Source organism: Cottoperca gobio, chromosome 14 (assembly GCF_900634415.1).
Source record: "Cottoperca gobio chromosome 14, fCotGob3.1, whole genome shotgun sequence".
NCBI classification, from domain to species: Eukaryota; Metazoa; Chordata; class Actinopteri; order Perciformes; family Bovichtidae; genus Cottoperca; species Cottoperca gobio.
The window spans coordinates 765,875-789,248 of NC_041368.1; the positions used below are offsets into that span (position 1 = coordinate 765,875).

At 35.0% G+C, this 23,374-nt stretch overlaps 1 protein-coding gene across 17 annotated transcripts in view; it reads left to right on the top strand.

Annotated features, from left to right (window-relative positions):
• dlg2 (discs, large homolog 2 (Drosophila)) overlaps nucleotides 1-13,157 on the top strand; it is a 229,376-nt gene extending 216,219 nt beyond the window's left edge. For 16 of the 17 annotated variants that reach the window (XM_029449072.1, XM_029449079.1, XM_029449081.1 and 13 more), the window contains 7 exons: nucleotides 1,170-1,266; nucleotides 3,263-3,313; nucleotides 4,136-4,237; nucleotides 6,280-6,452; nucleotides 6,775-6,884; nucleotides 7,474-7,565; nucleotides 8,276-13,157. In XM_029449072.1, the coding sequence (XP_029304932.1) occupies nucleotides 1,170-1,266; nucleotides 3,263-3,313; nucleotides 4,136-4,237; nucleotides 6,280-6,452; nucleotides 6,775-6,884; nucleotides 7,474-7,565; nucleotides 8,276-8,382 (732 nt within the window). In that variant the 3' untranslated portion in view covers nucleotides 8,383-13,157. Of the gene's footprint in view, nucleotides 1-1,169; nucleotides 1,267-1,720; nucleotides 1,767-3,262; nucleotides 3,314-4,135; nucleotides 4,238-6,279; nucleotides 6,453-6,774; nucleotides 6,885-7,473; nucleotides 7,566-8,275 lie in introns of all 17 variants that reach the window. The other variant, XM_029449077.1, reaches the window with a different exon arrangement.
• The last annotated feature ends 10,217 nt before the right edge of the window (nucleotides 13,158-23,374 follow it).

A 23,374-nucleotide genomic window follows, 5' to 3' on the forward strand; every position in this document is an offset into this window, starting at 1 on the left:
TCAGTAGAACACATCAGCGGTTTACATCATGTGTTTCTTCATTTTACACTTCCATGAAACAAATCATATTTCTATTCACCAATGTCGTCTTTCTAGTGTTACTTCCTGCTTATTTATGACAGTGTCATTTTAATATGGAGAAGCTTTATAATGGCTTGTTTGGATTGTTTGTCATTGATTTTTACCTTCACTTTTAACACATATTTATTTATACATCTATATTAAATATTCCAGTTTACCAGCTTTTGAGCTAAAACCGTCATACCAGGTGTAAAATGTTCACCTTCCAACACATCTACTGTATAAACAAGTAACAAACATGAAGTTTAGGAGGAAACGTCTGAAGTGTGTGACGTTATTACACTCGAACATGACTCCGTATTGAGCCCTCAAAACTGTAGCAGCAGCATTTTGTCTTCAAATGATGATCCAAACAACATATGTTTGAAGTCTCATCCTCTTGAGTTCCATCCTTTCTTCCCATTACTGCATGTGTTTGTTTTGTTTGCTAATGAAAATCGTTTCTATGACTAAACCCCAGTTATGTTACTTCTCTCGTAGCATGATCTCAGTAGCTCTTTCCTCCTCTTGCTTTCACTTTAAATGCCTCTGATGCAACTGTGGCACGTCAAGAAGAACCTCAGAACCTCACACTTCTGTTGTAGATGACGGAGCTCTGTGCAGATTCCACAAGCTTTTCTGTTAACTTATGCTGAAGTTTACTGACTCTGTGAAGTTTGTGAGTTGTCCACGATCAGCTTGTCACGTTTGCTCAATGAATAGGCGCAATGAACACAGAGCAGTACAGATACATTTTGAATTTAAACCTGGTTTCAAATTTATTCAAAATTCTTTTTAAAAGATTTCTGGTTATCATTTTAAAATGATTTTCAGAGGGAAAACTGGAAACAGAACACAGCTTCATTTCAATGAGGATCAGAACTGTAACTTACTTTGATGAAGAATGTAAATTTCATTAACTAACTAACACATCTTTACAGTAGAGTGAAAACAAATGTAACATTGAAATTACTTTCTTACAATCCAGGAGAAACAGATGTTCAGTTTTCATTGGAAGAACTTCTTGCCGTCCCACTTTCTGCGAGCAGTTGTTTTGTCTGCATGAACGTGATATACCTGTTTGCCCCATGCTTTCTCTCCTTTCACAGTCATTCAATGACAAACGTAAAAAGAATTTCATCTTTACACGAAAGTTCCCATTCTACAAGAACAAAGAGGGTGAGCAGGATGGCAGTGATTCAGACCGTAAGTAAGCTCACAGACAGACACACATTACTTCCATGCAGAGAGTCAGTGTAGGTCACATGTAGGGCTGGTAGGGGACACAAAGCTTCCTCTCATGATCATTTCCTGTTGTCTTTGTTTTCTTTCTCTTTCTGTTGGATTATACTCAGAGACATTCTGGCTCAGATGATGATCAGTCAGCAGGAGAGAAGCCAAGTGTTCATTTTCATGTGACACGTGCCCATATGGTGATATTGTTCGACCCAGTTTCCCTTCAGAGATAATTAAGGTTCAGTTCAACCAGCCTACATGGTATCATGTTGGAATTGGCCCCCCCTGCTGGCTGTTTAGTGTCTGGACAGAGGCAGATCTGTGGGTTTGCAGCTCCCTGCTTTTACTGCCTCCAATCTTTTGCTTATGTTGCGGCTGTACTCCTTCCTCTCTTTCTTCTGTTGTGGCTCTCTTTGGACGATAGGACATCCTGATGATAGGTGATGATGGGTATGGGACAAAGACATTCAGTAAGTTGATCCAGGAATGACTCATCTTCTCTGTTTACCACGACCCCCCGCAACAGCAAACTCCTGGACACGTTTCCCGTCTGAACGTGTTCCTCTTGCCTGCACTGTTGCATGCTGCATTTGTTGGATTTGTCTTGCTTTTTACGTTCACTAAACGTAAGGTTTAGATGGCATTTAGGTTTTGGCTTCTCTGTTTGGTCTGTTTTATGGAACATGCCAAGTCAAAAGAGCTTGTCACAAGGGGAGACATGAAGTCTTACAAATAATTGTTTTAAATAGCATACTCTCAAGAAATAAAAGGATTTCTTACAGATTTACCTCCTTTTTTCTTCTTCTTTGTGAACCAGGATTGATCTTTTAAATTAGACATTAATTTACTGTATATGTAGTCAGAAGAGAATGAGATGATTTGATTACAATTTATACACTTGTCTGATTAACAGTTCCATTGTTCCAAACATTTTGGTTTGTCTGGGTGCAGCAGCAGGTACTACTACAGGCCAACTGCAGGGGGCCTGGCAGAAGTATATTGGCATGCTGAACAGACTTAAAATCTATATATTTATATATACATATAATCTTTGCCCCCCTTACTGATGCCTTTACATGGATGCTGATAATGTTTAATGCATGTCTGCATGACACTGGCATAAACAACTAAAGTTTCTTTGTCTTTGTTTGTGAGCATGTCCTTTTGAAGCAGAAGTTATTTCACATTGTGTTGGACTAAACATTTCCGTCATTGAGGATACAGGCTTTCACATTGATTTAAGTGAAAAATCTAATTTCGGACCAAGATTCCTTACCCACTAATCAGGGTTATTTCAGGATTTCTTTGTGCAGGTTGAACACTTAGGGATTCCTTTTTTATTTTGATGTTGAGTTTTCTGCACCTATCACTTGATGCAGAGTAAGAAAATATGTTTTATGTGTTAAGTGTTTTTGAAATAACCCTAATAATAGCATTTCTCATTGAAACCAAATTAACTGCAATTAACAAAATCATGAGCTATGCTAGAGCATCACACTTATTCAACTAAAACTCAAATGATTTGCTAAATGCAAGTACTGTGAAGTAAAAAAAACATTGGTTAGCTGTTCATAATCACCAGCCAGGTATCTTTATATCCCATATTAAGTCATCTGAGCCCCTAAATTCATTCAAGCTGGAGAAGTGGGAGGTATTAAATTTGAGGTCAAAATATCAATAAATGCTTTAAAGTGAATGAAAATGTGGTTTCTTCTTTAGATCAATTTGAAATGACAGTTGTTATTTTTTTATTGAGCATGAGCACATGCATTGTGATGTCACCAGGGCCAGAGAAGTCAACTTTAATGTAGGTCATCAGTAAGATAGACCAAAAAAACAGGGACATGTTCAGTGACATATGCTTCCATGCTTGTGGCTTTTGGCCAAATATGGAATGTTGTTTATTTCAGTAATGAGTATTTGTCCAAATACCATAATAACATTTTTCACTATGAACCCCTTCCAGGGAGTCAAGAGGACATGATTCTCTCGTATGAACCTGTGATGCGGCAAGAAAGTAAGTTGTCACTTATTTAAATGTGTCATCAGAGCTCTCCACCTGTGAACTACAGTGTATTAATAAGTTTCACTCAGCACTCACATCAATATTTTAACATGTTGTTGCAACAATATGCATTTTAGTTTCTTCTCACAGGCTCTGAAACACATCTGAGCAAGCCAGATACAGACTCTCCCAACTGTAACCACTGGTACAGCCTGAGATGCACAACATTTAATTAACAAGGACACGTATTAGGAACAACTAAATACAGGGGAGGTGGGAGGTACATTTGAGAGGGAAGTCGTGGACAAGCATGATTGTAGGGGTGTGTGATTACTGCCACAAGACTCCATTTAGTTAAAAAACAACGACAATGAAAAGAGTCTCAACATATTGTAACTATCCTAATACCCTTACCATATTATTTTATTATTGTACATACATTAGCTGTGACAGTTTGTTAGACAATAATATTTCCTCTTTTAAAAACCTGATTTTCAAGCAACTACACCATTTTAGTGAAATATAAGAATCAAAGGCTGAATATCACAGCACTCACAGTAGGACAGGAGGACATCACCAGAGAAGAGTTCACCCACATGTGAGGGGAGCTTTGCAACAAACGTTTCTAAAGAGATGAGTGCAGGGAAACAGTACTCAGTAGAAATTACATATTTTGTCATCCATACTTGTTTTTCGTGTTTCTGTTGTATGCATATAACAAGAACTAAAGCACAAAACCCATAAAGAATAACCTCCATATTATTTATTTTCATGCATAACGAACAGTCAATATTGCTTTAAGATATGCAGTCAGTCTTTGTTTTTTCCTTCCAGTTCATTATGCCAGACCCGTCATAATCCTGGGACCGTTGAAGGACAGAATCAACGATGATCTGATATCAGAATTCCCAGACAAGTTTGGATCTTGTGTACCACGTAAGTAGTAAATTCAAATAGAGCAGGACATTATTTTGAATTGTTCATGGACAACAGTAAAACAAAAACTATGTGAAATTACAGGTTGTATTAATCTTTTTACATAGTAGTAGTTGTAGCATGGGGTGATGACGTCATTGTCTGTGTTTATAGATGTGTGAACCTGCTTGCTTAATCAGTGGAGTCAGTGTGAGGTTTGAACTTCCAATGCACACCAACATCCCCACTCATCCCCCCCAGTGTTCCTAATGTCCCACACTCTGTCACTGAAAGCTTTTGCTCTTAGGAATAGTTAAGTTTCGAACATAACAATAGAATACACATTGTTAAATGTTTTCCTTTTTAAGTATGCATTTACTGTGTTATAATTAAAGGGAAAACATACTGTATGTTAAATGATGAATGGTTTCATAGCTGTGAACTGGCGGGGGGGCTGATAATGCTGCAGTGGTGTGTGTGCGTGTGTGTGTGTGTGTGTGTGTGTGTGTGTGTGTGTGTGTGTGTGTGTGTGTGTGTGTGTGTGTGTGTGTGACCTCAGTTAATACATAAACATGTAACCCCATCCTAACAAGAACACCTCACTTCTCTCTGCATGTAATAAGTTTTCGTTTTGCATGTTTTGATTTACTCCTCTCTTTTATTTCAATGTACCTTTCAAACCATACAAAGCTGCTAACAGTTCAGGGCACCAAGGTGAGTGAGTGGATAAGCTGAGTGGATTCTTTCCTCCCTTTTGTTTAGAAAGTGAGTCTTGAAGTAAACGTCCCAATAAATATGTATTTCTCTTTTTTTTCTTTTTGTGTTTTAAATTGTTAGTGTTACGGCACTGGTGGTTTATATGTCTGAATCAGATAATAGTACACTTCCTAACTTTGTAGAAGTGTTAAGTATCAACTGTCTTCTTCTCTTTAAAGATATCCAGTGAAATTTGCTCAAAACATTTCTTGCACATTGTGTGTTAACAATGTGCAATAAGGAATTCCTTGTTTGCCAAAGCTCTGCGAACGCTCCAGTTTCTGTTGCACATAAATGGAGAATCCACTCCACTTACCCTCCATGTTTTAGCTTATCAGTTATTTTGAGGATTCATTCATTAACAACTGACCAAACTCCAGTTACCACAAGTTCAGGATGAGTAGGTTAGTTACAGCACAGAGCTGAAATTAAAGGGTAACTTTGGTACTTTTCTACCTAGGTAGAGCTCTAGAGATATGAAGAGAAGAGGGTCCGGAAATGTTTGTTGGAGTATAAAAATCATAGTTTAGTGTTATCTAAAATATTTTCAATGTCATGGCTAAATATTTAGTCTATTTCAACAAGGTGGATGAGGCCTCTTAAGAGATTTAAGTGGACTTGCAATGATGGTGGGCAATTGCCCGATATGATTTCATTGCAAATTGTTGTCCCCATTAGTCACTTAGGCACAAAGACATGGGCAAATAGGGTTTAGGTTGAAAAATACCAAAGTTAATAAATAAATGTAAGATTAACCACATTCTATTTGTGATGAAATCAGAAGGCTTTATTGGAACATATGGTGTTAACATAAAGAAACAGTGGTCTCCACCATTAGTTTGTGGTGATTACAACAAGGTGTCCCAACTAAGTCAGTTCCAAGCTTTTTTTATGAAGCACAGTTCCTACACATGGCAACACAATTTGCTTTACAAGTAACAATATAATCCCACTGCAGAATATAAATATGCATATCAACAGGTGTTAGGGTACAAAGAATCTAAATCAAAATATACAAATACACAAAACACACACACACTAGGAACTTAGTCATAGACTAACTCTGTTGTGAGTCAAAAGGTTTTTAACCTGCTTTCATAAGTGTTCAGTGCAGAGGACTCAGGCAGGGCCTTCCATCTCCTTCGGGCATAGAGCGTAAAGCACCTTAAGAGCATTGCTATGTGCTTTATAGACTTGAATGATATCTTCCGTGAGATTTAAAAGGAAAATGAACAAGAGCCTACCGGTCATGTTATGGCATGGTAGTTACTAAGTTATAAAGAGCTTATTGTCCCCTTGCACCACAGATACCACTCGGCCGAAGAGGGACTACGAGGTGGATGGGCGAGACTACCACTTTGTGATGTCCAGAGAGCAGATGGAGAAGGACATCCAAGAGCACAAGTTCATCGAGGCAGGACAGTACAATGAAAATCTGTATGGAACGAGTGTCCAGTCTGTGAAATATGTGGCTGAAAGGGTGAGACTCTTTATCTGTTTGAATTAGATGCACTATATGAAAGCAAAATGTAATTATATAAATGTGAAGTGAAGTTCTTGAGTAAGTTTGAGTACTGTACAGTTCATGTTCATCAAACTGTGACATGTATACCAAAGGAAAGAGGACACATGTAACATGTTTCTCTGGACGGAGCTTTTACTTGATGCTGTTACGGCATAGTTTAGATTTACCCCATATGAGATTGTAAGCTTTAAAAACTCTTACATAGTGCAGCGTTGATTTTATAACTGGAGAGTCTGCGTAGTTTTAAATGGTCCATCTCTTCCTGCCTCTGTCTCAGGGTAAACACTGCATTCTGGATGTGTCTGGAAATGCCATCAAACGACTACAAGTAGCACAACTCTACCCCATCGCCATCTTCCTAAAACCTAAGTCAATTGATACATTAATGTGAGTATTCATTTTGTCTTAAGTAATACTAGAAACCCTTTTACGGTACATTTTTGTTTTATAATACTGAAGGACTCATTGGAATTTGCCAAGACTTTATATTAAGTCCCCTTATTTATCATTAATAAATAAACATTGAATAAAGGGTTTATAAGTGGATGTGTCTATTCATGTATTTGTTAATAACTGTCACCCATAAGTGGAGGATGCTTTATATCTTTTTAGAGAAGTTGTATCTGCTAAAATACTGTACAATAATAAACACAAACATTTTTTTTTATCTGCTAACAACTACAATGTAGCATGTTATAAATCATTCATTAAATGTGCCTGCCTTTGATTGCTAAATAGGGGACTTAAAGCTGTAGTTCGGATGTTTGAAGTGGGGTTGTATGAGGCATTTATCCACAGTCAGTGTTACCTACAGGCGATGACGGTCTGCACGCACCCAGTTTGGAGAAACCGAAATACAAGACGCTGCTGAACAATAACAGCAGGGCTCATCACACTTTCCATAAATTAATTAAGACAAAATTAATTAAGACAAAATCATGTGTGTGGGATGTTTTGTGTCCTTTGCCCTGCACAGGGACATGAATAAGAGACTGACAGAGGAACAAGCCAAGAAGACGTTCGACAGGGCAATGAAGCTGGAGCAGGAGTTTGGTGAATTTTTCACAGGTAAATAAAAGCATAATTACAAAAGAAGCCATCTATATTCAGCGTGTCCCTCGATCACAGTACATGAGAACACAAGGCCAGCTGAGTGCTTGAACACAAACTGCTGACTTTAATGCTTTCCTCTCAATTTACCACCGAACAGAAGGAAAGTAGTGTTGACATGGCCACATGCAAAATCATCAGGATTATTGTAGAGATTCTCTTCCCACCCAGACTGGCAGACTGGACTTATCAGCTAATGTTTCAGATAACTTCTGCAATTATAAACACAACAACATTGTGATCAGCATGGGAGGATGGGAGGATTCTAAACAGATGTTTGTTAATATTACACTATGCGTAAAAAAGTTTTGTATTAGTGTTATGATCCTGCATTTATTAATTTCTACATTTATTAAAACGGTCCAATATAAAGATAATATAGGTAATATTAATCTTTATTAGTCTTTCAGTGACTGTGAAATGTGAAATCATTTTATGATCATGTTAAAGGCACTGTGGGTAATTTTTCTTTTGACAATAGCACATTAAAAAATAAAATGTTGATAATTACTGTCAAACATGGGGATTCATTAGAATTCAGAAATCTTCAATTCCTATATATTTGGTCTTTAAATATTGACAGTTGTGAGGCTTCATGAGTGCAAAGGTGCATGTGTGACTGTAAGGATGAGTTCCACAGTATGTAAAGAATTCCCTTTGTTTTGCAGCGCTGGTTCAAGGAGACACCTTAGAGGACATTTATAACCACTGCAAACAGGTCATAGAAGAACATTCAGGACCCTATATCTGGATCCCCTCGAAGGAGAAACTATAATAACTCATCACCCTTGAAGGGAGTCCGGACTGCTAGAAACTAGTATTAAGTTAAAATATGATAACTGTATGGCAATGAATAGTCTTCATAAATTATTATTGTGTATATGTTTCATGTTTCATTTTTCGTTTTTTCACTTTTGTTTGTTTATTGCTTCATTTTTCACTCAACGTGAATGTTCCTGAATGTATTCCACAAAGTGTTAGTAAGTTTTATGTCTTGAAATATTGTATTTCGTTTGTATATTTGTTGATTTTTATTTGAACAAAAAGGAAAAGAAATGTAACGGAAATTAAATAAATCTGGGTATGTGTCCACATACCCAGATTTATTTAATCTGGGTATGTGGAACTATGTGGAACTTCAAACAGGAAACTAGAGGTTGCATATGCAGTGCAGATTTCTGTGCTTCACTAACATAGGAAGTAGATTTTCCAGCTGCGACACCCTCACACACTGCAACAACTAGCAAATAATAATCATATGAAGTTTAATGTTTTTCATTCTGATTTGCATCTATGCATCCCTTGAACACATTGTGTTTGTTTACATCGTCATTTCTTCCTTGAATTACTGAATTTATTTTTCTGACTTGTCAGAGGATGTGTGAGGAAAATGCTTTGTTCGCTGTAAGACTTTCATGTTTTTTTGATTTAAAAGCTGACATTTCTCATCAAGCCGTTGCATTGACAATGATTAAAGGGAGGAAGCTGCTATTGGCAATGGAGATGTAACACTATATTTTGCTACTTAAATTGCTAGGGGGCACAAAAGCACATAACTATTTATTGTTGAAAATATAACTTTGATTAAAAGGTCATTCAAAGAGCATATTTTATTTGAATGATGTATGTTATGACTGTGTTAGGATGGATGGGAATATTTTGGTGAAAGACATTTGATGCTCACAGTATGTTGTAGACTTGGAGTCAAATAGAAATTTAATTTAATACTGAAATACATTTTTGTCTTTTGAAACTAAAGGACAGTGAAGAAAAAGAATACAAATAAAGGACCAATAATAGTATAAAAGCAGAGATTGCAGAACATGAAAGTAAAGTAAAATCATACATTTCATTAAATGCAGTTATGTATCAGATATTGATATTCTGAAGCAACTTTATGAAGTCATTAAGGATTTAAAAGACTAAACAGGTGAGGTTTTCAGCTTTGCTTTGAAGAGGACGCAGATAGCTTGTTCCCTGAGTCTTAATGAGAAAGGTTTGATAATAATAATTGGATTTATAGTTTGGGAAGATCCAACGCAGTCTGACAATGTCTGTGTTTCCCTGTTGAACTGCAGTGGAGGGATTGTTGTACAAAAAAAATTAAACTTTGGAAGATACACAATTGATTTGTCTAACTCCGACTGCTAAAGCGTAATATTACTTTCAGATAATCTTTTGAATACATTTTTGTATATGAGGACTGTGTATTTTGTCCCCATCACTTCAATGGGAAGCTTATTAGACAGGGATCTCTTACTGACAGAAGGAATGAGTACAGCAAGTCAAACCTGTTTCAATGTTTGTGCCTACCTGACTAGTATTTTAAGACAAACTTGAAACATTTGGAAAAAAACTTGTCCTTTGATTGTTAGGTATGAAAATGTAAACATTAAACATACTGATTATGGACTAGAAGCACATCATTAGTCATGTGTTGACTCATCAGTGAACCTTAGTGATTACATCTCCTGCCTCTGATTCAAACACAAAGCTGCATTAATATCTACAATCACGGCTGCCCTTCTCTCAGAAGTAATCTTACCGAGGTCGTGAAATCATGACTATACAACCTTTGTAACTTGCTCCCAAGACAAGTTTGCTTTAAAAACCTTTAAACTCACCTTTAAATGTTCAGCAGCACACCTGACAGGACAACAAGGACTACCCTGAATAAAGCTATCTCAGATGTATTACTGTTTTAGAAGCTGATTAGCCCTGACTCACCCAGCACGACACAGTGAATCCACTATATATGGTTTACTCACCTTGTTTGACAGGGCATACAGTACACTAATATAGGACAACACTTTGTTCAAAACAAAAATCCATAATGTATTTCAAGCACTTGGAATGACTAATGCATCTCACAGTTTGATAACCCTCCTGTCCTGTTAAACTGCAATGCCATTGGTCGTTAGATTCCCATGACAACAATTTGTGAGCGATATACTGTATATTCTAATAAATTCGATTTAGACAGCATGTTTTATCTAGCCTGTTATCAAGTAATAGTAGTTACATTGAATGCAGGTATATTTCTAATTAATGGGACATTTCAAAAGTGCACTTATTCATTGTTTTTAGTAACGAAAATAGGCACTGTATGATAACAGTAATTAATACAATTTTTAAAGCAAATATAATTCCAATCCACTGATTATTATGTAATAGTTCTCTCTTACATTATGTAAGAGTTCTCTCTTACATAATAATCAGTGGATTGGAATTATATTTGCGTGCAATGTGGAAACCTGTTTGTATGGACCACATACTGTACCTGTAGTAGACTGATAAGCACTTAAATCAAGTGTACAAAGTAAAACGAGTGTACTTTGAAGATAAAAATTGTGTTTTTTATGTACATTTTTCTCTTGTCCCTTTTCATAAATTGGTTGAGATTTGTGGCTGATGGAATAACAAATATTTCATCAGTGATATGTGAAGATTAACAGTTTTATTTTATTTTTGCAATATGTTCCAAGATATCTGCAATTTTTCTTTTGCAAATGTTCCATAATGTATTAGTCACCACTTGCCTTAACAGAGTAGGTTTACTGTATATCAGAGATGAAAGCTAAATGTAATCTTCCTTTAAAATACAACATTTTATATAATCCTCCTTTACATCTAAACTAAAATCAGATAATATTATGCTGAGGGTGTTGACATCTGATCAAGTTACAGGAAGGAGTGATATTTATCTTTAAAAAGAGCATTTCTGTGGTAATAGTAAAACATTTTAAAAAGGTGAAATGCTGTGAAACCTCAATATTTTGATCCTTGTTTTTTTTTAAATAGTTATTGGCCAGCAATATGATGACTTGCAAAAGAAAAAGTATCTTCCTATACTGGCTTGATACTAATGTTAAACCTATACAGTACTTCCAAAGTCACTGTGAACATTGGAACACATGTTCAGGTCTGTGGGGATTTTTGTGTGTAAATGTGAAGGATGTCCGACCTATGCATGTTGCAACACTCTTCTGTTTCCTACTGATGTGCAATTTTCAACACAATTGAAGCGTTGCGGTACTTGCAGTGTTTTAAGACTTGATCAAACTGCAGATTTGAATTCTCCAATCAGACTTGTAACTATTTTCATTTCAAATAAAAACACAGTTGTAAGAGGTGATGTCCAAGCAATATGTTTTGGTCAACACATTTAGCATGTTCCCGTTTCAGTAATTGCAGTAGTAAAGACAATTTATCATTTAACTATGATTTCCCTAAAGGTGACATAATTGATCCAATAAAAATATGTATTAAACCAAAAGTACGTCTTTCAACTACATTTTCAGCAGTTAGTGTTTTCTACCTAAGTTCATATGCATTGACATTGTGTCCATATTCAGGGGCTGCATCTTTGAGAGGATGTTGACGTGGAGGTTTGTCCTTCAGAAATGGTGAACTAGGTAATCCTACATACTGTTCATCAGAAGGAAGTTTCCTGTAAACCACAGACAAAGTGTAAATCCCAGTGAGGGACTGGAACCAGTTCAATGATGAGCTGTGGCTGAGTGCAGTTAATGCATGGTTTCCATTATGCAGTATGCACTCAACAATGGCTTTTCCATTGATCCAGCTTAAGTGATGTATTTACCAGTAATTGATGTCACACGATTGCCTGCTTCCTTGTTGGTGACGTTCGCCTGAACAACTGACCTGCATCAAGCAAAGACATTTAGTTGGAATTGTAATACCTGAATTTGGACACAGTTTACATGTTTTTCAACATGTTTTGTTTAATACTATGTTCTGCAAATACTGCAAATTGCAGAAAAAATAAGCTAATTTTTCTGCAATTTGACTTAATGCCCATTTATTGGTTAGAAATAATTACTTAAGCTAAACACACGTCTGTGTAAGTGAATGAATGAAGGGGATAAGGATTGACTAGAAAAACAATCATAATAATGGCTGTTGTAGTGTATCCAAGAGCAAACGGTTTGTCTCTATTTGAGAATGCACCCTGTGAATCTCACCAGTTCTTACCTTAATTTTGCTGAATATGTATATTGTGTTACTTTGTAGATTCCTTCTTCCATCCTGGTCGATGTGTGTGGCTTCATGGAACACCTGCTCTTTGTAACCCTGCTGGTGTACCTGGTTGCACCTGGTGTGTTCATTTTTCATTTTATTTTAATTAGAAAATTAGTTTCATCATTTTGTACACTGGGTCTTACATGACAATGTGAACGATGTTTTGCTTTGATCATTTACAAAAATGTACACAAGAAATGTTTACAAATATTCAATAACAAAAACACAAGTTTTCTTGTCTTCAGTTTTCATTCTTCCTCGAAAGTTGACTGCACCTAAGGATGTCCTGCTCTACATACATATTATCTTGTCTTTTTTGGGTTATCTACTTCTGTTCAGCATTATTTGTCTGTTCATTTGCAAGATACCATGCACTTAAAATGAGACATGTCTGATTTCACATTTGACTGTAGGTGCTGATTTGTTCAGATGGACACACAGGACACATCTACAGGCTGTACATAACATCTTTTCAAAATGAAATTAAAAGGAAGACCATTTTAAAATGATCTTGTTTCTTTGGTATTAATTAGAATATGTTTAAGTCAGATACAGACTTTTATGATTAGATAAATGTATATACTTTCTGAATTTACATAAATATTTGATGTATACTTATTTTAGCTTTGTTACAACCACAAGGAAGTCTCAGTCCTGCTGTAGACCCATATGTTATTCATGTTACACAACGCAAATGGTAATGTGTGTTTGTTCTACCTATTGCAGGGACTGCACAATCATTTGATCAGTATGTGTGGTTGACAACTGAAGAATTAAAAATAAGCAACACAGTATTACGTGATGCAACATAATACAACAAGTATATTGACAATACATTCAGTATATGCCAATGTTGGTCTTTATTGAATGACATTTGTGTGTGTGTGTATATATATACACACACACATGTGTATATATATACACACACACATATATATATATATATATATATATATATATACATATATATATATATACACATGTATATATATATATATATATATATTATGTATATATATATATATATCTATATATATTATATATATATATATATATATATATATAGTATATATATATATAATATATACATATACATATATATATATATACATATTATATACTCTACTCTACATATATATATATATCTCTATCTATCTATATATCTATCTCTATATCTCTCTCTACATTATTCTATATAATCTATATAGATATATACTATCATCTATAATCCTCTATATATATATTCCCTTCTCTACTCTCCTTCTCTCCTCCATTCTATAATCATAGCTACATCTCTCTATATACATACCTATCTCTATTACCTACATACCGTATCCCCCAAAAAAAAAAACTCACCTCTATTATCTATCTATCTACATTATCAAGTCTCTCATGTCTCTCTGTATCCACCTATCTCGCCCTCTCTCATATACCCACCTATATATCCCTATATACACAATATCATATATATATATCTATCTCTCTCTCTATATCTCTCTATCTCTCTCTCCCTCTACCTCTATATCATATTTGATCTCCCTCCTCTCTTCTCTCTCCCTCTCCCTCTCTCTCTATACTCTATATCATCCTGTCTCTCTCTCTCTCTCTCTATCTCTCTACATACCTCCTCTAATCTCTCCATACTCTATCCTCTCTCTATCCATCTCCTCTCTCTATCCATACTCTATCCATATACTCTCTATTCTGTGTCCGATCTATCCATATATATACATATACACATCATATATATCCCCCCCCCCCTCTATATACTCTCTCTCTATTCACTCTCTCCCCCCTATATATTATATCATACACACATATATATATATATTTATATATATCCACACATATCTATAGATTATACACACCATATATATATATATACACACACATATATTATATAATATATATATATCACACACATTATATATATATATTATATATTATATATATACACATATATATATATACCCACACATCTCTATATATACACACAACATATCTATTATCTATATATATACTACCCCCACTCTACATATTATATCTATATTATATATATATGTGTGTATATCTTATCCATATATATTCATATACACATAATATACTACACACACACACATCTACTATCTATCTAATAATATCTCTCTATAACCCATATATATATATAATCTATATATCTATATATACACACATATATATTCTATATAAACATTATCTCTCTCTTTGTTTCTATCTCTCTGTACTCTTTCTCTCTATGTATATCTATCTATATTCTCTCTATATCTATCTTATACTTCTATATATATCTACGCTATCTATCTATCTCTTCTCATCACATTATATATATCTCTATTCCCTTATCTCTATCTATCATCTCTCTCTCTCTCTATATCTCCCCCCCCCATCATATCTATCATATACTCTACTTTCTATAACTCTATCTCTATACTATGTATATCTCTCTTCTATCTACTTTCTATTGCTCTCATCTCTATATCTATCTACTCTCTAGGTATCTATCTATCTATAATATATATTATCTATATATCATTCTCTCTCTACATATATCTCTCTATACTCTCCCCCTCTCTATCCATATCTATTCTATGTTTTATATCTATCTCTATCTATATCTATATATATTGTGTTTACTCTTATCTCTCTCGTCTTTTTTTTTGTCTCTCTCTCTCGCTATATCCTCTATCTCTCTATGTGTGTGTCTTATCTCTCTGTGTGGTGTCTATATCTCTTTGTCTCTTCTATCTCTATCTATCCTATCTATATCTCTCTCATATATATATATATCTCTGTGTGTGTATCTATATTTTTTATCTCTATATATCACACACACTATACCTCTCTATATCTATCTCTCTTCTCTATATCTCAATGTTTGTCTCTATCTCCCCTCTCTCTCCATATACCCATCTCTACATATATATAATCCTCTCTATCTATCTCTATTCTCTCTATCATCTCTCTATATCTATATCTACTACTATCTCTCCCCCCCCATCTATCTCTCTCTCTCTTAATCTCCTCTATCCACACACATACTACATATCTCTCATATATATCTCCTCCTCTCTTTTTTCTCCTATATACCTCTTCTCCCTATCACCCATATACTCTACACACACACATATAATATATATATATACCACATATATATATATATATATTATATATACACACACATATAACATATTATATATTATATTAATATAATATTGTGTTAGATATAACATATATAAATACATAAATACACCACACTATTAATATATATACACACATATATTATTATCCACACATATATATCATATATATATATATATAATATATATCATAATAGTATATAAATATATATTCAACACTAATTTAATACCTATAATATATATAGATATATATTATGTATATTCTAATTTTATATATAGTATAAATGTGTGTCTAATATATGTATATATGTATATATCATGTATATATATACCTTATATATCTATATCATATCTATACTATATATATATAATATCTATTACTAATCACATCACCCTATATATATATATATATATTATATATACCTATCATATAACATACCATTCTATATCTATCCATATTATATATATCTGGTGATATATATCATCATATATTATATGTTTATATATATATATATATATATTGTGGTGTCTTACTCTTCTTCGCTATTTCTCTTCTCTCCTTGTAGTATCTTCTCTCCTCTGGTCCTCTCTCTACTTTGTTGTTGTGTCTTCCCTGTTATATAGTCTACTACTCTCTCTTGTTTTTACTCTATTCCTTCTATCTCTCTTCTGTTGTGGTACTTTCTCTATGCCTCTTCTCTCTACTTTCTACTTCTAGTACTACTCATCGCATTACCTTGTGGTTTATATATCTATACTATATAATAATCTGATCTGTGTCCTCTCTCTCTTTCTAGTGCTCTTCCTATCTATACTCGTGTACTATCATCTTCTACTGTGTATTATATATCTCTCTCATATCTATCTTGTTCTCTCTCTCTCTCCTCTCTATATGTTCTATCTATCTCTATATATATCATTCTCTATCATCACTATAATATATTTAGTATACACTAATAATATTGTGTGTATAATTAGGTTTTCTATATATCTGTTGTTATGTGGTGTTACTACTATTACTATTAGTTGTATTGTATAATCTTGTATATCTTAACTCTATACTTACTTATTTTGTAATATATTACTCTCTATGTCCTCTTACTAATTACTTTCTTTTTATCTATACTTTCACATTATTCATATCATCTAATACTACTCTACTATATCTATATACATATAATATCATATTATCTACATGATCATCCCGAATCCCAGCCTCTCTCTATCTATACATATCTTCTATATCTCTATTATCCTTGCTATCTCATCTACTATCTCTCCTATACTATCTTATACACCACTATATCTGTCTTACTATACTCTATTCTCTCTGTACTATAGTCTTCTTACTCTTCCTCTACCATCTCTCTAGCTCGTACTCTTGTCTCTTCTCTCTGATGTGATATTATCTACTCGCTTACTCATCCTACTACTATCTCATCTCTATATTTATCTCTCTCATCCCCTTCTCCCCTCCCCTCCCTCCTCTCTTCCACCCGCGTTCGGACTCTCATATCATCTCTCTACACTCATACCATATTATCATATATACTTATATACTTTCTACTACTCTACTTGTGTCGCTACCAATACTGTATCTTCTCTATATATATTATGTATATCTATATTATATCTTATATTGACTATATCATATTTATCTGGGTATATATACCATAATATATCATCTGTATATACTCATATTATATATATATATCTATATATCCATATATATATATATGTATAATTACATATCTCTCTATATATACATATAATCTCCCTTAATCTGATCTCATATAGTATACCCAATATATATATATATATACTATCCCATATCTATACACCCATTATACACACACACATATATATATATATATATACAACACACACCATATATATATTAACACATAATATATATATATGTGTGTATATATATATATATATATATATATATACCACATATCATATATATATATGTGTGTATATATATATATATATATATATATATATATATATAATATATATATATATATATATATATCTATAATATATACACATATAAATTTAAATATATATATACCATATAATATATATATACCATATATATATATATATAACATATATATACATATATTATATATAAAATTTATATATATAACTATATATATATACATATACATATATAACTATATATATATATATTCAGTTATATATATATATATATATATATATATATTATATATAATATATATATATATATATATATATATATATAAATATATATATATACACAATATATCTTATCTATAATATATCACATATATAATATATATTATATATATACACATAATATATATACACATATATATATATATATATACACCTATATAATATATATACACATATAATATTAATATATATTGTATATATTATATATTATATTAATACACATATATATATATAGTGTCTATATATATATATATATATGTTACACATATAATCATATGTGTATTTATATATATATATATATATATATTATCTATATATATATATATATCTATTAATATATAATATTATAATACACATATATATATAATACACCCATATTATATAATATATATGTGTATATATATATACACCTATATATATATATATATATATATTGTATATATATATATATATATATATATACATATATATATCTGTGTATATCTATATATCTAATATATATCTGTGTGTGTTATATCTATATCATGTTCTTATAGGTGGTGTGTATACATATATACACACACATATATATATATTATATATATAGACACACACACACACACACACACATATATATATTTGTGTTATATATATATATATAATATATATATTGGGTGTTCTATATATATATATATATATACAATACATACAGATACTTATATACATATACATATACATACTAATAGGGTTAGGAACTATCCATTATTGTACACGCCCATCTCCTGCTCATGAACTATATTACAAATCAGACCTTTGTTATCATAGAAAATGCATCACTGAGGTCACATTTTGAACTTATCCTAGTTTTAATTAGATATTTCTCCCATTCACAAAGGTTTCTATTTAACACAACTAAGAGTCTTCAGCCATGCTAGGGCCCTATGAGGCTGTACTGTGGCACAGCAGTACTTTGAGCTTAATGCTGACATCAGCATGCTAACAAGGACAATGCTAACATATTGGAACTGATGGGATGCCAGTAGTTTTGGATGTATTTGGTTATAAAGTATTAGACAAAATAAAATGTCCAATAAATGAATGGTCACAGGATCACCAAAGTCAATATGATTCATCCTCTGGGGACCATCATGTCTGTACAAAACGTTGTGGTAATCCAGCAAGTAGATGTTGGCAGAGGTGAATTCTTCAGCGATTCTGGCCTGGATACCTAGAACTATTCTGAAAATAGTGGGGCATTCATTCTGCTCCGACTGAAACTCATGCAAAGTGAAAAACCTTATGGACAAATTCCCATTGATACACGCCTCTCATTGGTTGCTATCTTAGTCTGTCATACAGTACTTGCATTACCTCTTTAAATTTGCCTATGTGACAATACAAAAAAAAGCGTTATTGAAAAGGTTGCATTTTTCCTCTTTCACTAGACCATTTATCAAAATTTGTCGAAACAAGCAAGGGAGAGAGTGAGCGAGCGAGCCCGAAAGAGAGAGGGACAGAGAGAGATTACATTTTTCAAAAACACTTTATTTATATACTTTTCATTTGTACAATTACGTGCTTTAAAAAAAAAATCTATATATTTAACCCTTGATCATCACAAATTCATCTAATTTTTCCCTTACTTTTTTTTTTTTTTATAAATACAAATAATTTGTGTATCACTACCCCTCCAAGGCACAAACATGGGTAAAAAAAAATTCCACGCACAGCTGAGTGCCTCCCCGTCATACACCCGGAAATCAACTCATTCAGGACTCCAGTCATTGATCGAATATCCCGCTCTCTATCACCAAAAACCACCATTCTCCCCCCTCAATCCACAAACCAAAACAGTTCCTGCACCCCCACATCAAGTCCACACACATGGGCCAAAAACGACCCATGTATGCCAAGTGCGACAAAAATGAAAACAAAAAGACACACCACAACAACAATACCATCAAAAACGATCATCCCAGCAGTAATCCGGACCAAAAAATACATCCAACATCCAAAACCTCCATTTCCCACTCAGTCACACACAACCGACAACACCGCAAGACACCGAATCACTTGCATGGTGACAAAACGGACAATTATTTAAAACAGCATGAATAATAAGAGATAAAAGCATTTGAGTCGACAGTACCATGTAAAATCCGCCACTGAAGGTCAGCAGTCCGCTTTGAGGTGAGGTTTGTATAAATGAGCTGTACAAGCCTTTTCTGTTGATTTTTTTCTACACAGTTCGCATAGAAAGTTGTTTTGTCCGCTCTGTGCGGCGACAGTTTTGCCGGGTTAGTGACATTGAGCAGGGGGGGGGTCAGTTCTCCCAGCCCTGGGCTCAGGTAGATTTCTGGAAACGGGTCTGCTGGAACGATCTTCCCTGACTATATTTGATGAAGAGGCTCCTCTCCAGTGAGCCTCTGGTTCCAGAGCTCCAGGATCCTCTGGGCCACCCGGATAGAGTTCAGGCCCAGCAGAGAGCCCAGGACCCTGGCATCATTCAGTGCCGGCCGCACTGCCTCCACCAGATGTTGTAAGCACAGGGTTCTTGAGCTGCACAGCGCCACCATCAGGCCGGGTGTGTCGCTGCTGCTGATGTCCAGCCTGGCCCTGTGAATTAGAGGCTCCATCAACAACCAGTACAGAGAGTCAGACTTTGGGCACCTTTTATGGTTAAAAAGGGCCCAAGACTTAAAAACACCCTGATAAAACAGAGGCAGCTCACTTACCTTTAAACATTTAGAATCAGTTAAAAACAGAGCAGTATCCAGCCCCAGGTTACTCACGCATCTGAGAATACAGCTGGCCACGTCTCTCCACACCAAATCTGTTACGCCTCAGACACAGGGAAGGAAGACTCATACGCACGACTCCGGACACAATGGTAAAGTGTAAAAAAACAATACTTTACTTCAATAAAACAAAATCTTAACTCAAAGCGCTCACTAGGAGGATAGACAAAGTTCTCTGAAAAAACACACTGGTACTTGGCACACTGGAACTTACACATGCTATGACAAGGATAAGACAAGACGAACTGACACACGACAAGGGGAGACAGGACAATTTATACAAGAGGTGAGTGGGAACAGGTGGAAACAATCAGGGGTGGGGCAGACGCTGACGATGGTGGGAAACCACACAAGGACAGGAAGTAAACACAAGACATGACAGAAGGGAGGTGAACTCTACAAAATAAAACAGGAACACAAATCCAGAGTCATGACAAAATCAGCCGGACCGGTAAGATATTTCTGTAAAACGTCTAAAAGTGGCTGTTCGGCTGGCCAGGTGGACTAGGGCCATGTCCCCCCTCCTCTCTGGATAAATACAACACCCCTTGTGGTGCCCAGTGTAGACTATCCCAAATAAATCTACCATTTGTTTCTGTTTTTTAGCTTGAGGGAGGGTCTACACAGGTCAGACGGTGCCACAGTTGGGATGCCACCAGGTTGTTTAAAACCAAAACCCTACCTAAAAGACATCTGAGGGAGCAGCCATTTCCATTTGGAAATCCTTCCCTCAATCTTCTCAGTGACGTTCTTCCAGTTCTTCTGGACTATACTCTCTTTTCATAAAATCACACCTAGATATTTTTATTCCATCTCTTCTCCAGGTGAGGCTCTGGGGAAGAACTGGGAGACCGCCACGCCTCTCCTCGACAGCGAGGGCTTCACTTTTCTTCCAATTCACCCTCACTGCCGATGCCATGCTAAAATCTTCTGGCTTCCAATGACAACAATGACATCATCCGCATAAACTGATAAAACAATGCTGCTACTAAAACCAGGTAAAAGCAGACCCTGTAGGTTGCAGCGTATTTTCCTGAGGAGAGGTTCCAGGGAGAGCGCATAGAGCATCCCCGACAGAGCACAGCCCTGCCGGACCCCTCTACACACTCTAAAAGGAGCACACAGACTACCATTGAACTTCACACTCTCAACTTCACTGTACAACACCTTGATCTTAGCTATGAATCCAGGGCTGAACCCAAACTTCTCCATCACTTTCCAGAGGGTGTTTTGTTCAACCCGGTCAAAAGCCTTTTCCTGATCTAGAGAAATCAGACCAGTATTAATGCCCAATGAACTGGCGACCTCCAAAACATCCCAAATTAGGTAGACATTGTCTACCATGGACCTGCCGGGCACACAGTAGGTCTTGTCCTGGTAGATGACCTGCTCCACAGCCCTCCCCAGTGTCCTGGTGGTCAGGGCCTTGGACAGAAGCTTGTAATCCACACACAGCAAAGACACAGGATGCCAATTACCGATGTCGTAGTACACCACATAACCCTCCAAGGAGTGTTTCATCTCCCTCATACTCACTGGAGTAGAGGGAAGAATAAAAACTCACAGCTCGCCTTCTTATCTGGCTTGGTTCTGTTATTTCCTGCCCTGTGTCTGAGAGAAGTGAGTGGATTACCCTCTTCTGTCCGTTCTTTTTCTCCAGACCGAAGAAGAAGCTAGAGGGAGCATCCATATCGGTGGCATTTTGAAACCGGGACCGGATCAGTGCACCCTGTACTTTAACGTCTAGCAGGTTCGCTAAAGCCATTTTCTTAACTTTTAGGATTTCAATATATGCTCGATCTCCTGTGGACTCACTGATCACCCTCTAGGTCTTTCATAGATCTGGTGACATTGAGGATGTGCTGTTTACAAAGCATTTTTATCTTACCATGGTCCCACCACTGCCTAAGACTGCTAAAATCACTCTTCATCTGTCTAAAAACACTCCAGAAATAAATAAGGACCTGTCTAAAATTCTTATCAAAAGTTAAAACGCCAATATGCACTTTTTGGCTTAACATTTCTAATAAAAACATTGCATAAAAGGAGGGAATGATCTGTAAAACCAGCCGGGATAATGCTGCACATTTAAAAAAATATTAAAATGATGTTTAAAACAATACATACGGTGCATCCTCCTCCACACATCCACCAGACCATGGGAGTGGACAAGCTGCCTCAGAGCATTCTGGGATCGTATTTGCTATCTAAAGATACATTTTCTGTACAGTTAAAATCCCCTACCAAGAATAAAAAATCATCCGAGGCACAGCCATTTAAAACATCATTAACTTTTTGTATAAACAGCTTCCTCTCTGCACCGATTGTTGGAGCGCACACATTTATAATAACAGCTGTAAAAAGGTCAAACCTTGCTTTAACTAAAAGCAACCTCCCCTCGATGAAATGCTCGACCTCCAGTGAGACTGGAGTAAAAGACTTGGAGAAGAGGAACCCCACTCCTCCACTGAGAGAAGTGTTGTGGCTTAAAATGACTTCCCCTTCCCACTCGCTCCTCCAGTCTATCTCATTAAAACTGTCACTGTGCTTTTCTTGTAAAAAAAAA